This window comes from Balaenoptera musculus, chromosome X, assembly GCF_009873245.2.
Source record: "Balaenoptera musculus isolate JJ_BM4_2016_0621 chromosome X, mBalMus1.pri.v3, whole genome shotgun sequence".
In the NCBI taxonomy this organism is placed as follows: Eukaryota; Metazoa; Chordata; class Mammalia; order Artiodactyla; family Balaenopteridae; genus Balaenoptera; species Balaenoptera musculus.
The window spans coordinates 84,536,395-84,555,923 of NC_045806.1; the positions used below are offsets into that span (position 1 = coordinate 84,536,395).

Consider the following 19,529-nt stretch of genomic DNA (forward strand, 5'->3'; position numbering starts at 1 on the left):
CAGCTTCTCAGCAGGAGTAAGAGCAGTGTTGGCAAGAGAAAGTATAAGAGAATGAGCTTCAGCACTACCCTGCTCTGATTGGTTATTTCTGGAGGAAGTACTCATACAAACCTGACTGGGAATTGCTCCCTCCAGTTTTATCCCCACAACCAGGGTCTAGAAGGTATGTGTCTAAGAATATACAGGAGACAAAATCCTGAAACTAGAAAGGAAATGATTCCCTTCACCCCCCACTTCCTAACTCTCCCAGTCCCCAGCCTATAAGTGCATGTGAACACATGCTCGGTTTTTATCCTAAGCTTTTTAGGACTTGACCCTTCTCTAGAGTGAACTGAGTGGTGCCCCTTGATAAGGAGTGTTTGTGAGAAAGCATGCTTGATACGAACCCAGCCATAGCCCATAAAATATTCTTGAAACCACTAACATATTAAAATAATTTCACAAAAGACCTAAGAGAACTTAGAGGTTTATGTCATGATCAAGAGTATAAGGTCTGGAGCCTGAGTGCCCAAGACTGAATCTGGCTCTGACACTCTCTGTGACCTTAGGCAGGTCACTTCACTTTTCTATGCCTTAGAATCCTCATCTGTAAAATGTGGAATAACAGTACCTACCCTCATAAGAGTTGTTTTGAGGATTGAATGAAATAATGCATATAAAGGACCATGCCAGACATATCATAAGTGCTCATAAATATTAGCTAGTCTTTAATTATCCGACAGTGCCTCATGGTTCTATGCCCATAGTCTTTAAGGCATTTGTGGAGCAAATGAAATTGATGACCATTAGTTTATTTAATACGTTTCCTTAACATGTTCATTTCCCCATACTTAGCCTACTGACTTTCCAATGACACGAGGATAGTTGTTGTTACAGTGGCCTAGCATTTACACCCAAACTTTGTGATTCTGCACTCCTTTTCCAAGACCTATTTGCTGGCCCCATCTCTGCCTCCTCTCCCACTCCATTAGACTTGCCCCTACAAAAGTACCCTGTGTTACTTTAAGATTTGAGGATAAAAAGAGAGTTGTCAATTAAAGAAGTGTTTGCGGATGGAAGGGAGCACTTTCCTCTGCTCTACCCCCCGTATTCCACAATTTCTTCATCTCCTGTGTATTTAAGAGATTGCTGTGGAACAGAAAGGCCACCACCTATAGGAGGTTCTGAAGGTTCATTTGTATAATGTATCACTAGTGTCTCTCCTCTGTAGGTAAGGGCAACAGGTTTTTCAGGTGGAACTTGCTCCACACTCCTTACCCTAAACTCGCTGCATTCCTGGGATATTAAGTCACTGAGGCTGGAGAGGATACGTGGGGGAAAATATGCCTGGTTCGGCATGAGGCACATTTTTCTGCCCTGTGTATCTCCACTCCAGCTCTAATTGGCTTGCCTTGCTCACTGTGTGTCTCTGTGTTCTCATAGCATCTGACCCTTAAGTAGCCGAGTCACACGGCTTTTATGGACCAAATTATAGTTCCACACTGCTCTTGCTCTTAAAGGAAGGCATATTAACCATTAGGGAGAAATTCTTGCTTGAATTCCAAAGAGGCAGTGTGTTCTTCTGGAGGTTTGGTAGATTATTTCTTTCAAATTCACCTTGAATAACAGTCAGAGGACAGCAGTGTGTGCTTTTTATGACAACAACCTTCATCTCTATCATGAAAGATGAGGATGAGGAATGCGGGAGTTAGGTTGAAAAAGGAAATCTCCACTGCTCCAAAGCAAGTCACTTCACTCTCCCCCAAATTAAGTATCCAATCCTTTTAGCCCCAAACAGTGGTTGAAGATGGGAAAACCACACTAGACATATCAGCAAATAGGACAATTCTGGCTCATAGCCCTGCTACTTAGAAGAGGGAGCTCTTCCAACATAATGTCCTGACACTGTATAAGAGGAGGGGAAATGGCTAAAGATAAATTCTTAACATGATCCCAAGAGTAAAACTGGATGAGAATGGAAAGCCTTAGGTTAGATTGTTCACAGTTCTTCACAGCATTGTGGTGGGCACAACTGTACACGCTACTAGGAGCTCTTCTCACTTTCCTGGTCTGTGAGGGGCAAGCATTAGTTAGGTAAATGCTGGGATACTTGATCCCAATAGGCAGTGGCCATAGTAACTTCAATTCCTTGGTGACTTTAGAGGCATCCAGCTGACTTTCTCATCAAAATACCCAACTCATAAAAGATATAAACACTAAGAAACATAAGGAAGGGAGAACTGCATTCATCCACTGGGGGTGTGTGAGCGAGCAGATGGTTGATAAGCATATGCTCCTTATTAGAAAATAAAATCCTGTGGGCAGGAAGCAGTACCGATGATGATTTAACGTGATCTCGTTTCCCTCCTCTGCCTTCACTCTACCTTGGAGTGTTAGCCACTCTCCCAACCCCAAACAACATAAAGGCGATGTCCTAGCTATCATTACCTCTCTCTCCCCCCTAAAAAACAAATCAACAAAATACTCAGGATAGTAGGAAACACAAAGCAATCTTCATTTCTTCCACACATTAGAAACATTTTCAATTACAGTTCAGCTTCTCTGAGATCTACATCAATGTTGGTCAAAGAGCACAGAAAAGCCAGGTTGGAGGGAATCCCTGATAAGGAGGCATGAAGTGAGAGCTTTGACTCAACCACTCCACTCAGCACAGTGGAGGCCCATGCAGGTCCCTGAGATAGTCATTCTGCTTTATGCCTTGAAGGAAACCCACTCTGTACTCCCTCCTCAGAGTGTGCCTTTGAAGGGCCACTGAAAAGAAAGATCCTTGATGAATGATCACTAGTAAAGTCCTAATGGAGAGCTAACTCATTTAAGGAGCAGCTCTTTTAATAGTGGGGGTTTTCCTCTTAATCAGTGTTTCTCACTGGAATGAAAAGACCCCAGCCACGTTCACAGTTACAGGTTTCACATAAGTCAGACTGTTTCCTGGGAGGTAGCCATAGCTGATAAGCAGGCACATCCTCTGATCAGTCAGGATATATTCTGGTGGGATTCTGGGCCATTCAGTCCAGCCCACAGAAACCTCAGTAACGCTCAAGCCAATGAGCAGAGCTACAGAGAGCCTTAGGTGCATGGAGGTAAGTTATCTCATAGGGCAGCCAGACAGCTGACCTGGGTGGGAGGAATGTGAATGATATCTCTGACCCTCCCAGGTACACAGTGGTTACCTTGGTGTCCAAACATAGCAGTCAATCTTAAGGAAATAAAATCTATTTGGGGGCTGCTCTTTCTTCTGATAGGCTTACAGAAAACTCAAAACAATGTCCTGGTGGGTACTCACCCAGGAGCCTCATCGTCTCCTTCAATTTCACGGTTGCTCTCGGCAACCCCAACCCATCCCAAAATACCCGAAAGACAGAATCAGACAATGCTTTGCCCTGCTTCAGCATCAACGGATGGCTCTGAGTTCTCAACCCTGCCCCGAGGGTGCTGGTAGCAGCAGACACAGTGGAGATAGTCCACTACATTGTGGGTGAAGAGTGAGCGCAACGGGTGCAAGTACTGGAAGAAAAGGAGCATGAAGCCAATGGAAATCAGATAAGCAATAATGAGCTGCAAGGCAATCAAGGAATGACAGTAATTCAGCAACACTTTCACTCCAAAGAACTTAAAAACCAAGACCATGATCACATTCTCTAACAGTCTCACACTATAGTGCAGGCCCATGTGTCCCCAGTTCTGACCTTTCTCAACAAGGTCGCTGTCTGCTAACTTCAACTGCAAAGCTGACCAGCAAGAGAAGTTGATGCCAGCATAGAGGACGGTAACGGAAATCAACACCACTAAGGTGCCAAGCCGGCTGAAATTTTTCTCTATGTTACTGGGCATATGGGCACCACTCCTCCAGAACTTAACCCAAGGCTCAAAGAGGATGATCAGGAAGTTCAGCAATAAGAAGGGCACAGCCTTCAATTTCAAGGTGGCTAAAAAGAGCACGAGAATCATGAGGCGGGAGGTGATCTCCAATGTCCGCCAAATGGTGATGCACAGGACTTCTAGTGGCCCAAGGCGAGTCTTGTATTCATCGTACTTGATCTGGATAGCCAACATATTGCAGAGGGTAGCCCCATAGGTGACAGATATCAGGGAAAAGACTATTAGCACAGCTGTAAGAAAAAAAAAGAAACAGAAGAAAATAGATAATCAGTCAATGTTGGTGAAGTTTGTACTCTGACCCAGAGGTCCAGAGAGATGATAGGTGAGACTCAAGGGCCCAAGTTAAGAGCAAACCTACGAATGAACAGAGCTATGTAAACAAACAGCATACACAGAAAGAAAATGGAAATAAACTAAATTTTTTTGCATGACAGGGATTGGGGCAGTTTTTAATTTTTTTCTACATTTCTCTAGTTTCTAAATTTCCCATGAAATAAGAAATGAACATATACTGGTAATATTTTAATAATCATATAAACATACAAAATAAACTAAAAAAACAGTGGGCCTCAGAACCATCATTGAGAGGTCACTAGCATTGAGAGGTCACTAACACAAGAAGAGTACATATAAAGGGATGGGCAGCATCTACCTGATGAAACAAGCTTCTGAGAAAACAGTGCTGGAGGCAGAGAGAACTTGATCTGAAAAAAATCCAGTCTTAGGAGACTCAGAGAGAATGCCTTTGGTTATAGAAGTCCCTGCTTTGATGAACATCTTCTTCAAGGAACTAATCTTGCTTGTGTATGCTTCTGGAACATAAAATATATACTGGAAATCCCATGAGGGCAGAAGGGACCATGTCTATTTTGTTCACTGCTGTATCACCAGAGCCTAGCACACTGCCTGGAGCATAGTAGGTGCTCAACAAATGTTTGTGGAATTAATGAAGAATTCTGAGTTTAGAGAGGCACCATAACATACCTACGATTAGAAGTGCTTGGTTCAGCAGTGTGAGAGCTTGTGCGACTCACTGAATATCCATGTGCCTTGGTCCCCTAGGTGACCTACACTGAGATACTCTAGAGTTGCTTGTATTACTAATCAGCAATACCAATTTCCCAATGCTTTGGTATACTTTAGGAATCCCCAAACTTCTGGCAGAGTGGTTTAAAAATTTAAAAATCCCATTTCCTAGCCCATAACATCCATACCACTGTGCGTTAGAGTAGGGGCCCTGAAGGATCAGGATGCCCTCTAATCCTGCTATCCTAAGTCTCAACTATAGGTCACACAGTGGCTCTTTCCTTTGCTTCCTTTCTTTATATCAGAGGATACCAATCACTAAGAAAAATCTAGTGCTCTCAAGGAGAGTGAGACGCCAGAGTGTACTCATCCAAAAGAAAAGCTGGAGCTTTCTGTTCCCGTAAAAACACTGGATTGGATCAGGGAACTAGAGCCATTGAAATGTCAATTTAATCTGCAAGCAAAGTAAAGACCTTCTGATAGAAACCCAAAAAGAAGCACAGCGTTGTTTCCGAGATCTTTTCCAGCTCTAAGTAGAGGGTTGCAGTCTCTAAGACTGGAAGACTCTCTTAAAGTGTCTACTCTTACCTTTATTTTTATTCCTTATTATTTTTTTCCAGCTTTATTGAGATATAATCAACATATAACATTGTATTAGTTTAAGGTGTACAGCGTAATGATTTGATATACCCTTAGCTTTATAAACCACTCTCAGTCCCATCCTCAAGAGTTGATGCTCCTTGTGGAGTTTGGAACATCAGGGCATATGTACAGCCAGCCAAGTGTGGTGATGCTTTCCCTTAAATTTAGAACTCGTTTATTGATAGTAGTGTAATAAAAAGCAGAAAGCCTGATGCTTCCAATAAATGTAAAAACACCTTCCATCTGTCTCCCTACAAAAAGACACATGCCATAAGAGGTCATAATGCTACTAGTGAAATTTGCTCATCTATGCTGATCTGGATGGCCTTCCAGAGAAAAAGGAATAAGAAAAGGGGTAGCAAAGAGAAGACAGGAGGGTGGGTGAAAATGAGGAAAACTAAAACCAAGAAGTAGTTCACAAAACCTTAAAAGAGAGGGTGTTGTCAGAAAGTTTTTAATAGGAGAAATTACTGAAGAATTGAAAACAAGGCCTTGTAGAAAGTTTCCCTTACATCCTTTGTAGAGTGACCTATAGTTAGAAACACGGATCCTAAAGGTAGATGTCCTGCATTCCAAACCTCTTTGCCATCTATTACTTATGGAACCTTGTGGGGGAATTCGCTTAACCGCTCGGTGCCTCTGTTTTCTCATTTGTAAAATGTGGATAATAATAAGTATCTCATAGTGTTGTTGTGAAGATTTAAATGAAATAGAGAAATGCCTGGAACATAGTAAATGCTATCTGTTAGCTCCTATTATCATCATCATCATCATCACCATTCTCTATTTCCAAAAGTGCAGGAGATGCATTTACTTTGCTTAGGTGCTACCCTGACACTTAGGAAATCAGGTGATTTCAAAACTGATAGATAGACATAAGCCTTACAAAAATGTGAAAAACCTATAATAAGAAAATGATACAATTTTACGGAAGTATATTTAAAAATATTTAATGACATGTACTTCGGTAAACTTGTATATAGTTGGCCCTCTGCATCCGCAGATACAACCAAAACCATGGATAGAAAATACTCGGGAAAAAATTCCAGTAAGTTCCAAAAAGCAAAACTTGAATTTGCCATGCACTGGCAACTATTTACTTAGCATTTACATCATATTCATAACTATTTACATAGCATTTACATTGTATTAGGTATTATAAGTAACCTAGAGATGATGTAAACTATACGGGAGGAGGTACACAGGTTATACACCATTTAATATAAGGGATTTGAAAATCTACGGATTTTGGTATCCGCAGGGGGTCCTGGAAACAATCCCCTGCAGATACCCAGGGTCAACTATAGTTTTCTTGCTACGGGTCTTACATATTTATGGCACAGAGTGTAGCGATGCTGCACCGATGTATATTTATCTCCAAACTCATCAAGTTGTACACATTAAATTGGTAGAGGTTTTTGTTTGTCAATTGTACCTCGATGAAGTGATTTTTAAATATTTAAGGAAATGGAGAGTTAAATTATCTTCTAATATGAAATTGATTGATCCTGTAAAGATGTAAACTCCCTCTAAAATAACCTAAACAATTGAATGCAATCCCAATCACAGTCTCAATAAAATGTTTTTTCTTTTGTTGTTATTGTTTTGCTTTGTTTTGTTTTCTGGTGGGGGAAATGACAAATTGATTGTGAAAATTCATTCTGTTTGGAAGATCAGGCTAAATTGCTCTACTAGATATGAGCTGTGAAAGGCCTTTGAAAGGCACAAGACCTAAAAGCAATAAAGAATTTGAATACATAAAAATTTAATACTTCAAAATGCCAGAAAAGACTACAAGTATATTGTCTCTTACATATAGTGTGTTGCACATCTGTTACATGTATGACATGTATATGCACATTTAAAATGTGTGTGTGTACACACATACAGAACATTATACAAATGTATACATACACACTTATCCACAGCAGAGAAAGGATTAATAGCCAGAATAAGTAAATAGATCCTCCAAATTAATAAGGAAAAGGTAAACAACACACTAGAAAAAGTGAGTAACATATAAATAAGATATTTAAAGAACAGAATGACCAAATGATGCTCAGCTTCACTCATAAAGAAAGTAAATTATTAAAACAGTTATTTTATAATTATATAAATATTTAGTTTAAGATATAAAGAAACAGGCATCTTCATACACTGCTGGTGGGAATACAAATTCATACAACCTTTTGGCAGTACTGCTAAAATTCTAAATATGCATATCTTTCCTCCCAGCAATTCTACTGCTAAGAAGTTATTCTACAAAGTCTCATTCCAGTACACAGATGCTTATAAAGATGTTCACAGGAGCATAGTCTGTAATCAGAGAAAAACTTTTTTGCATGGATGGAAAAATTATAAACAAACTTTAATCCTACCAACAGAAGATTAGGGAAATAAGAAAAAATGGTCCAATTCATATAAAGGAAATACATAGTATATTTATCATTATCATTATTATATATATAAATAACTGTTGAAGAAATATTGGCATACTTTTGAAAAAAACATGCTGCTGAATAGAATGTTTAATTTGCCTTTTTTGGCAAATATATATATATACACATATATATGTTGTATGTATGTTTATATTTACATAATAAAAAGAAGTCTGCACTACTGTGTATAAAATAGATAACAAATGAGAACCTGCTGTATAGCACAGGAAAGAAAGAAAGAAAGAAAGAGAAAGAGAGAAAGAGAGAGAGAGGGAGGGAGGGAGGGAGGGAGGAAGGAAAGAGTCTGGAAGGATAGACACTAAATGGTAAACAGATTACCTTTGGGAAGTCAGATTACATCTCCTATTTTATATATATTCTGTACAGCTTTGAATCTTTACCATAACCACGTCTGATTTTTATATTTAAAAAAAATAAGGACCAAAAATAGTAATACATGATCATGGTAAAAAGAAATCCAAACCATATAAAAGGGTATAAAGTAAAAGCTAATAAAAGTCAGCTGACTTCTCATTTTCACTCGCTAGAGGTAAATGGTTCCTTGCATATCTTTCTAGAAATAGTCTGTGCATATACAATTACCTGCAGGCCATCCGGTTTGTGCATGTATTACTTTTATGATGCATACATATTTTAATTAGATGATTTAATTACCCTCAAAATTCCCAGGAGGAAGAGCATCATCATTTCCAGATTTTTCTCCCCATACTACTGTCAATTCTAGGTAGGTAAAAAGCTTCAAGACCAGTAGAACTTCATGAACAATTCTTAGTAGAGAAAAAAAGAGGGCACATTTCCTCCTTTATTTGAAACATACGGCTTTGCCAAGCAGGGTCAGCACCTAATAATAAGGAAATGGTCCAAAGCTGTACCCACAGCTGTACCAGCTCCAGCCCAAGCTAGAGGCTTACTCATCTCGGGATCCCTCTTTTACAAGTGGGAAATTAAGACAGTGACCTCTTTGGTAACTTCCTCTAAAGATTACAGAGAAGGTCAGGACTGGGACCAGGCCTGACTCGCATCAGTATTCATTCCACACCCCTTTTTCTTTCTCCCCACTGGAGTTGGAAGGAGTGATTAAATCAGTGGTTCCCAAAAGTGGCTGTTCAGAATCAACTGGGGTACGTTAAAAAAATGCAGATTCTTGGCCTCCCACACTCAGATTGATTCAGGTCTGAGTATGGGATGTAAGTTTTAAAGGAAGCTTTCATCCAGTAATTATGTTTTCTCATGATCCGTAATATTTGGGAACCTCTTACTTAAAGGCAGCCATCCCTAAACCAACCAACCAACCAACCAACCAAACACACTCAGTACAATTTAAACACTGTGGGTAGGGAAAATGTCCTCCTGGCTGCTGGTATTACTCACTTCTTCTGGGTCCAGAGAGGGTTTATCTGTGGCATTTTTAGTCTAAATACCTTACCCCAGTTTAAGAAATCTGGCAGGCCTGAGATGTCTGGCTCCCCAAGTTGACTCTTGGTGCTGTCCAATAGAACTAGTTCTATAATACCAATAGAGTAATCACTAGGCACACGTAGCTACTGAGCACTTGAAATGTGGCTAGTATGACTGAGGAAATAAATTTTTCATTTTTCATTGTAATTTAAATAGCCACATGAAGCTGGTGGCCAGTATATTGGACAGCTCAGGTGTAGATTTCTAAGACCCTTGATTTCAGTGGAGCCCTCCCCTCTCCTGACCCCACTCACCTCTATCCAGGGGGACCTCTGCAGAGATCAGGGTCACATAGAGCTGACAGGTCAGCTGGGGCACTGAGCCCAGGAAGGCTTGGATCTGTGACATACGTTTGTAGGCACTGCGGTGCATAGCCAGGGTCCGGATGGAGTGGCCCACCTCCCATTCTATCAGCACCTCCTCGCCATTTATTAGCATCTTCTTTCGGGTGAGGCTGACATAGGGCTCCTCCTGCCCTCCTTTCTTCCACAGTGTGAGGTACTTAATCATGGCTTCCAAACATCTGCAGAAGTAAAGCATCATGAGTACTTAACTAAAGCTGTCCTAGGAAGGAAAGTTGTAGTGAGGGGGGAACAATAACTCAGGAGGGCTGTGCTACTTTTTGCCATTCCTTCTCTCCTGTTCTACTCATTTCTCATGAGGCAAGGAGTTGGTCATGCCTTCCACGTGTCACTTCAGTCTAAATCCTTTGTGTTGGGTTGGCAATCGACCAACCTAAGAACACCAATTCAGAAGTGTTTGAGGACTTAAGAATAAGCCTGTGACAGAAAAATGGCTTGAACACAAAGACATTAAAAATGTGTTGAGAGAAAATGATGAAGGTTCCAAAAGGCTCTGGTTTTCATAACACCTCAGGTTCCTGAGGTAAAGCATTCCTTATTCAAAGCTTTCAGCTCCATAATCAGAGCTTTTGAGCTCTGCTTTTTCAAGACAAAGCCCACAGCTATAACTGTCGCAGCCAAAAAGTCTTGGAGGGGATCTGGAAAAACCTCTCAAATACACAGGAAAGCCATTTAGCAACAAAGGTACTTAAAAGACTTGACAACTCAGAACCGAGTGTACTATATACCTAGGGAACCTCAAAAGATCTCTTTAAAGGTTGTTCTGGGTGCCTCTTGACCTGTTTGGGAACAATAGCCTTTTAAACTTCATTCTTTCTCTACAAAGAGTAAAACATCCTTATGAGATCCTATCATCCTTGAAATAATATTAAGACCACATTTCCTGCTGTACCTGTCCCATATCCCCCATATAAATCAGAAGTCTTTAGCAGTTCTGATGTGGTGAAAAGAGAAGCAACTAGAACGTATTGTTTTGGAACACCTGAGTTACCACTTCCCCCACTCACACTGAAATAAATGGAAACTGTGGACTATTTCTTCTAAGTAAGAACAGTTGTGTCAAAAATTAAGCAGTCTTTCCTGATAGGCTGAGGGCACGGGTTGCATTTATCTTACCCACTGCTCTTATCACATAGTGGGCATTTGATAAATATTTGCTGAGTAAATGAAAGAGTAAGAAGGAAAAAAAGAATACAGGGTGAGAAGTGATGGAAGGAGAAGATAATAATTAATAATGGCAATGTAATTTAACAAAAAAAAAAACAGACCAAAGACGAGCTCAGATTTATATGCTCTCTAGGCCTTTGGCTCCCAATAGAAAAGCTTGGAACAGTGCTGGCTGCCATTCTCCACAGGATCCCTTTTTTAAAAAAAATTATTTTATATTGGACTATAGTTGATTTACAATGTTGTGTTAGCTTCAGGTGTACAGCAAAGTGATTCAGTTACACATATACATGTATCTATTCTTTTTCAAATTCTTTTCCCATTTAAGTTGTTACATAATATTGAGCAGAGTTCCCTGTGCTACACAGTAGGTCCTTGTTGGTTATCTATTTTAAACATAGTAGTGTGTATATGTCAATCCCAAACTCCCAATTTATCCCTCCCCCCACCACCTTTCCCCTTTGGTAACCATAAGTTTGTTTTCTCAGTCTTTGAGTCTGTTTTGTAAATAAGTTCATTTGTATCATTTTTCCACAGGATCCCTTTGAGATTGGTGCATGTGTACCAGCCTAAAGCATGTAGTTTGAAACATCCATGTTGTAGGGAAAACTCTAAAATCCAGGAGAGAAAAAGATGGAAGGAGAGAACAGAAAAGGAAAAAAAGCAACTTTCTCTTCTTATTCAGGAAAAATGCATAAGTGCATTTCCAACAAGAGAGTTTAGATTTTAACCCAAGCCCATCAATGTTATTGCTGAATAAAACATTGGGAGAGGTGGTGGCATGAAGAATTCTGTTTATGCTTCTATTCTTAAGGCCATCTACTGGTTTAAGTAAGCATGTTTGCCTTGCTTATAAGCGGCAGCAAATGAGAGTACATTTTCATTTCCAGAAGTATCTTTGCGTTTCATACAAGGGAGCCAGGCCCTCCAAACACCTTCATGTGCCTAATAGCATTCATCAAGTTGCTGCCTACCTAAAAAGTAATTTGCCTTGAAAATAAGCATTATCAAGGATATGATTTATGAGCTTTTAATTATTTTTTTTCCCTGCTGTGGGGTAGCTGACTGAGATTATAAATGCTTTCCGATCATTTCTAGTGGGAGCTAAATGACAAAAATGAAACATAGTACTCAACACTCCATATGGACGGTCCAAATCAAAGATGGCTTGGGAGGCCACAAAGCAAAGAGAGAAGTTGAAACGGGGAGCCGGGGCAGAACCTACTGAAATTTGCATCTTAAGAGTGATTGATCCGTTAACTCAATATATTGCATTTGAAAAGGGCAAGAAGAATGGTTTCCTTGCTCTAATGACATCTCTACATGACATCTTGGTTCCAAGTTCGAGATGAGGTCTTCCTTTCACAGCTTAACTTCAAAGATTTAGAACTGGAAAGGCCCTTTAGATTACCTAGTCCAGAGGTTGCATAGGCCAGCTGAGTCACATCTGACGAACAGCTGTGGTGTGTTTGGCCCGGACAGTGTTTTTATTTAATTACCAAAATCAGCTGTCAACATGTTCAATCATTCTATTTCACATAAAATCCTGTCTTGGGAGCTTGTCCTGAAAAGTTGGGGCCTTGGCGATACTGGGTCTGAATTCCAACAGGGAAACAATGGGCTGGAGCTGTAGAGCGGCTGCCCTCCTTTAGGCAGATCTTGCGGACTGCAGACCGCCACAGTACTCACTAACGCTCCATCATTTCTCTGACACCGAGACTTCATTTTTACTTATCATCACACATGAAACTACTGTTTCTTCTCATCCTTGGCTTGCTTCAGTCATTTATGATACCTGCCTGGCCGGCCCCTGTAAGTGTTTGAGTTTGAGACCCATGATCTAGCCCAACCCATTTATTTTACAGATGAAGGAACTGAGGCTCAAGGCATCTTCAGGGATTTCACCAAGGCCATGTAACTAGTCAATGACAGAGGGCAAACTAGCTTCCAGGTCTCCTGAATTCCAGGCCACTGTTTCTGTCGATGTCTCATATTTTCGCTGATGGAGTGTAATCAATTCCTCCCCATTTAAACATATTGATAAAAAAATTTTTTAAAGGGGGCAGTTCCATCCTTAGTCAGTTTCAGACTGTGTTTATTTCTAAGGATGAAATATCTTCCCATTGCAATTACAACATCAACACTCTGACCCATATTCCTCAGCTGACTGCAAGTTTCTGCCTCTCTTGCAATCAAGATAAACTTGGTCCATTCTTTCCTACTGACCTCAGAAGTTTTGCAACATCTCTCTACCTTGAAAATCACATAGCATCCAGATGAGACTTCTGACACAGATGCCTGTATCCCTAGGATAAGGCACATTCTTTCTTTGTTTTTTTAAACATCTTTATTGGAGTATAGTTGCTTTACAATGGTGTGTTAGTTTCTGCTTTATAACAAAGTGAATCAGCTATACATATACATATATCCCCATATCTCCTCCCTCTTGCGTCTCCCTTCCACCCTCCCTATCCCACTTCTCTAGGTGGTCACAAAGCACCGAGCTGATCTCCCTGAAGGCACATTCTTGTCCCTTCAAAGCAATCTGAATGGAAAGACTCAATACTATTACATTGTGCTACAGCATCCCGATGGAGAGATAGGCTATCTTCCTTTGCCCCCTTCTAACCGTGTACCTTTATTGCAGAAAGATACAGAGATAAATAGGAGACCAATAAACTGACAGAGAAAAATAAACTACAATGGGTTCGGGTACCAGATGAGCACAAATGGCTTAAAATACTTTCCAGATGTCAAATAACTCCAGAAAATTTGAAAATATCAGTAGCAGCAGCCCAAGCAACTCAGGGTAAAGAAACTGAATGTGAGATGGGATGGAGGGGGTAAGGAACTTCCATCCAATTTAAAGAGCATCTAAAAGGCAGAGTCAAAATAACACACTCTGAAGCTATAGCCTGTGTTTACAAGGTGACCACATCAATTGGTCTCATACCAGGTTTCACAACCCAAATCCAGATAGCAAACATTGTCAAATGAAGTCTTGTTAATGGTACCATACATGGTTTCGGAACACAGGTACATGCCATATGTTCATTGTGGTGGCACTTAAGACTGCAGATAAGACTTTTTGGATGGCAGGCAGGGAAACCAAGAGTGGGAGGGAATGGGAGAATCGATTCGATTCGAGGCACAGTAACAGTCTTAAAAATATTAAATTCATCTTTCTCTGCACAGTTGGGGGGCAGGGGAGGAGGGAAAAGATTTAAAAGTTGCTCACCTGATAACAGGTCCCAAGAGGATTAGATGCATAAACAGTGATAGTGGCTTGTCTTTGGCCAGATCTCTGTGGACAAAAATGAGGGTCAACTGGACCATAATGGATGAAAACATAAAGAAGGAAAAGGTGTATGTCATCCAGTAGGTTTCACTATTCTTCCGATAGATTGTAACCATGTACAAGGCAGCTGCTGCCTCCCCACAGTACAAAAACGTGGAGAAGAGGATGCCAAATGGAAAGGTAAATCGGGGGTTGGTCCCACGGATGACATCTTCCTCCAGAGAGGATATCGGCTCCACGTTTGGCTCCTCAGGAATTTCAAAAACTCGGTCCATTGTTGAGGTTCTGAGTGTTGTGGTCTGGTCTTCAGAGCACTCCCATCCCCACCTCCCAAGAGAACCCTGTAGCCACTGCAGTGCAAGTATTGGTGAGGAGAGCTGTCAAGTCCAATTCCAGAACGGAGATCTACTAATTAGAGCAGGAGACCGCTCTCTTCTCGTCTCAAACTAGACTTGCTGGAGTCTGGGATGAAGAGGCCAGGAATACCACTTTGAAACTAGACTCTTGATTGGCCCAGGATTCCAATCGTCAACTACGTGCTGTGGAAGTTGGACAAGGCAAAAAGCAAGCATCTTAGCGCCCAGTCCGGAGTCCAGTTCCAGGCGCGTCAAGAGCCATGGGAACAGCTGTTTCCGTGGCGGCTCCGCCTTTCGCAGCCCCCCAGGCAGGGCGGGTAGCCACTCTCTCTGGGGCACCGACACTCAGCAGCTCCTCTTGAGGAGCCCTGACCAGTGTGCTCTCTCAAATCAGCCGAGAACTGAGCCAGGGCAGAAGAGTGGGCGCAGCCTGAGCGTCCCTTCGGGGATCCAGTTCACTGCCCAGGTACCTTAGCTAATGCTAGGCTGCGGCTATTAGCTCGCCTGCTCGCCGGCGGTCTCTCCGCACCCGCGCTTAGTCAAGCGTTCTCACGGCGGCTCCTCCAATTCCCCAAGCTCCGCCCCCAAGGCAGCCAGGCCAGGGGCAGGAGCAAAGCCACAACCCCGGCCCCGAGCGCAGTCACCGGGGAGAGAAGCAGCGCGCGCGCCCGCTACAGGATCAAGAGAAAGCTGGAGGGGCTTCTTTTCCACAGAGAAACTTTGCTAGCGAAAAACACGACGTGCGGGGCGCCAACCCGGCCCGACGGATGTCGGCAAACTCTCGGGCGCCGTCTGCTGCCGGGGTCCCTGCCTGGCTCGCAGTTCCAGCTGTGAGAGGTCGGTGGCTTCAGGAACGAAGGCACCGATGGCGGGGCTGCACGAAATGGGAGAGACAGCTGGGGCCAAACAAAACCAGCCTGCGAGTTCCAGGGCGGCCAGATGAAGGGTACTCGGTGCATAGAGGCGCGACACAAAGGGGCTTGGGCCAGCCTTCAGAAGCACTTCTCATCACGACCCCCGGACCCTGGAGGGAGCCACAGCTTTCCTCTTAGCCAACAGCAGCAGACCCCCAGTTCTACCCCGCCCTCCCTAACTAGCTCGCTCCCACACTCGCTCAAGCCAGGCGGTTAAGCAGGAGTGTCTCTCTCGGCCTCAGGGTTGAATTTCCCTAGGTCCTATTGCCCTACAGATTTTATCACGGTGGGGTTGGGGAGAGACCTGGGAGGCAATTGGGCCGTAGAGTTTCCTTTCCAAGCGAGAGTGTATGTAGCAGAAGGAAGAAAGAGAAAGAGGGAATGTCAAAGAAAGACTCAAGGTCATATCTAGGATGAGCAAGAAATAAACCTTTAGTGTTTTACACCCCTGAAAAAAAAAAAAAAAAAAGACTCAAGGTCAGCCCACAGACCCATATTATATGCCTTGATTTCTCCACTTGCAAAATGAGGCCAGGATGGGAACTTTAGAATGAACTTTCAGGTCTTTGGCTGTTTAAGGTTCTGAAGAGGTGCCAAATTCTAAATAGACTGGAGAGGAGCCAGGAGAGCTGTTAGTAAAAATTGAGAGGGGTGTCTTAAAGAGCTCTGAAATTTGCCTAGATTCTTAAGAGCCATCTTCCCCCACCTCGCTGAGCTTTTGTTTTTGTGCCTTCATCTGCATAATTCTAAACCCCGGGGGGGGGGGGGAAGAGAAAACATCTGCCTCCTGGTAATAATATAAATGTAGCCGAGCCTGTGCCAATCTCCTTTTGCTGCAGGAAGTCAGTAAAAAGGACCTTTGTGAGGAGCAGCCACCAAAATGATGGCTTCAAGAAAGGCTTAGTCTTGCTGTTGTATTGGTTTTTAAGATTCCTGCAATTGCTGTCTCCTTTCCCCGGGGCTGATTCAAGAACAGATCAGCTTCAAAAGGTTGTTGCTTTTGAAGCAGATGTCCCATCTTGGTCTGTACCTGTGTTAGCAGCTGGGTTAGGAGGCTGACCCTTCCTCCTTTCTGTTTCACAAGGCGGGGCAATGCTATCTGAGAACACTTCATACATAGTGTTGATGGCTTGGGCCTTTCCAAAAGGCACAAAGTTCTCTGCCAACAGTATACGGTGCAGAACTTCTTGTGGGCTTCTTCAGGACCTATTCCCAAGATGGATCACAAGTAGGGTGAGAAACTCATCTGTTTGCTGAGTTGGGATGAGTTGGCCACCCTGACATGGGAGACTGAAGCTAGGAAGACTGTAGAATCTCCATGTCTTTCTTTTAGCCTTTCCTTGTTCTTCCTTGTGCCCTTGTCATTCCCCAAATACACAAATCTACACTGCCTTCCTACTTTGTTCCAAGATGACTCCTTCTGCCTGACATTTAAGGCTCTCTGTAATCATCAGACTATTTTCCTCTCCAACTTCATCGCCCACGCTACCCTGCCACACCCTTTGCTCCAGTCCAGCAGGTTTTCTCACTTAATCACACTTGCCTTGCTCTCTCAGTGCCTTGTTGAGGCCGTTTACAACCCCCTTCACTCTTTTCTCCATTAGCCCAAAGCCTAATCTTCTTTCAAGGGTCAGTTCAAGTATTACCTCCTCCAGGAAGCCTTCCCTCACCTCCCCAGCTCTCACTTTTCCCTCTGTCTTTGTGCTACTGGCATGTACTGTCTTGATCTAGTCCTTCAACTCTTTCTGTGTTTGCCCTGCCTCCTAAACAGAAGTGTAGACTCAGGGAGGGATGCTCAATTAATGTTTGTTGTGGTTCTTGTTGATGATAGTGATTAACAAATAGTGATGATGATGAAGCTTCCTCCCCTGTGTTTCCTCCAGGAAAACATACAAGACTCAGGCACACTCATCTCTAAAAGCTGTAGCCACTGTAGCTGGAGCATAAAGTCCTGTGGGGCACCTACTGCCTCAGCCAGCCATTCAGCTCACAGAGGATGTCAGCCCACATGATCTCTCCCTTCTCAGAGCTCCTACAGCACTTTTTTGGGTCAATCCCACAGTTTAGCACCAAATTACAACTTATTTCAAGTATATTAATTTTTATTTCACCACTAAATTACCATAAGCTCCTTGAAGGCAGAGACCCTACTGTTAACATTTTTTTGGATTTCCCCAAGGTTGGTATATACGCGTAAATCTCCTGCCACTTGATCCCCCTCACCCACTAGCTTCTCTGTTTTCAGCCCTAGGACTCTCTGGCGCTTTAGGTCACTAAATCCTCTGGTCTCTTATTTCCTTGTTCCTTTTGCCCTGCTGGGAGAAACTGACTAAGAATTTGCCCTGTTTCTGTCCAACTCTCCTTCCTCTTTTAGACAATCTCTAGACTCCAGCCCTTTACTCTTCTTAAGACTACAGACCTGGAAATGCTGATACTCATGAGACTGCTGAGGACCTGGGAACCCCTTCCCCATTAAGAGCACTGTTCTCCCAAGGACTGCTCATCTGAGGTGATAACCCCGTGCTTCCCCGTGAATGCTAGGCCGTGTTCAGGGGTTTGGTTCTGCAAGAAAGGGAGACCCAAGATTTGACTCCCCACTCCCCCTACCTCCAGCCCCCGACTCAGCAGGAACAGAGAACGGGGTCTAAAAGCAGTTTGATCGAAAAGCTCTTGGCGTATTTATCAGCTTTCAGAACCCCTCTGAACTACATAAGGTTCGGAGATAGGTTTGAGCTTACAAAGCCCCTGCAGCCAGAGCTGATTCATAAGAGGTAGCTGGCATCCACGAGGGAAAAGGAGAGGAAGGAGAGAGATGTGCTGCAAGTGGCTGATAGTCCAGTCACAGAACACTGTCTGGTGAGAGGTGATGGACAAGGCCTGGAGAATCAGTAGTAAGGATGGAAGAATGGCTTCCATCTGTAGAATGCTCGGTTTGGACTGTTAGAATCCTTAAAAGATATGTAATGCAAAATCAGTCAGGTATCCTCTGGGCCTTCTCTTTTTGCTCTAAGCTCCCTAAGGACAAAGACTTTTGATTATCCTTTTCCAAGCCACTCTCTCACCATCCATTTTCCAAAGTGGCTGCACCATTTTACATTTCTATCAGCACTGTGTTTCTCCCCATCCTCAACAGCACTTATCTTTTTTCATTATAACCATCCTAGTGGCTTTTGATTTGTATTTCCCTGATGGCTAAATTAATTGATTTTGTGTGTGTGTGTGTGTGTGTGTGTACAAAGTCGTTTGAACACTAGCTGGCCACAATCATTCAGTTATTTCAATAAACATTTATTTGTAATAGCAGTAAGACAAAGATCTCTGCTCTCAAGAGGTTCACAGAGTGTAATGGTATAATAGACATTTGTCCTTTTAGGGGTGTTGCTGTACAGCATTTGAACCCCTTTATCTGGGGGAGAGGACACAGGACTCTTGCTAAGAAGCAGGGCCCCCTTGTAGCTGGGGCACAGGCATGTGACTTAGGCTCCCTCAATCCAAGGATCCATCCCTTGAATTGGGAGCCAGTGACCCAAAGAAGTGGACAATCTTCTCCAATTCAGACAGTCATGAAAATGTGCCCCTTGGTTCTTCCAGTGTGGGAAGTGTCATTGACCTTTGCCCCAGCTGCTGTGCTTTAAATTCACCCCAATATTTGCTGCTTTGTTCTGAAGCCACACTGCTCCCAGCCAGTGACTGAGCACAGCAGGGATACTAAGTCATGCCCATTTCTGGGAGACACAGGACTATGTGGCCTGTGACTTTGGCAACAGAACTCCCCTCCCCGTCAGCCTGGTCGAACTTTACTAGCACTGCACTTCAGTCTACGACACTTCCTACCTAACCTTCTTTCCTTCTCTCATCCATAAAGGGCAGATTTACACTGCAGTTTAACACCTCTCCCAGCTTCCTCTGGCTCCCTCCCTATGTTCTCTCACTGACATTTTCCCCAATAAATCTCCTGCATGTCTAAT

At 42.8% G+C, this 19,529-nt stretch overlaps 1 protein-coding gene across 1 annotated transcript in view; it reads right to left on the bottom strand.

The window, feature by feature from the left end:
• Window positions 1-2,501: 2,501 nt before the first annotated feature.
• LOC118889113 (XK-related protein 2-like) overlaps window positions 2,502-19,529 on the bottom strand; it is a 108,386-nt gene continuing 91,358 nt past the window's right edge. The window contains exons 14-16 of the mRNA XM_036840768.1: window positions 14,232-14,297; window positions 9,719-9,987; window positions 2,502-4,109 (exon numbers count right to left, since the gene is read on the bottom strand). Of these exons, the coding sequence (XP_036696663.1) occupies window positions 3,364-4,109; window positions 9,719-9,987; window positions 14,232-14,297 (1,081 nt within the window). The 3' untranslated portion in view covers window positions 2,502-3,363. The remainder of the gene's footprint in view (window positions 4,110-9,718; window positions 9,988-14,231; window positions 14,298-19,529) is intronic.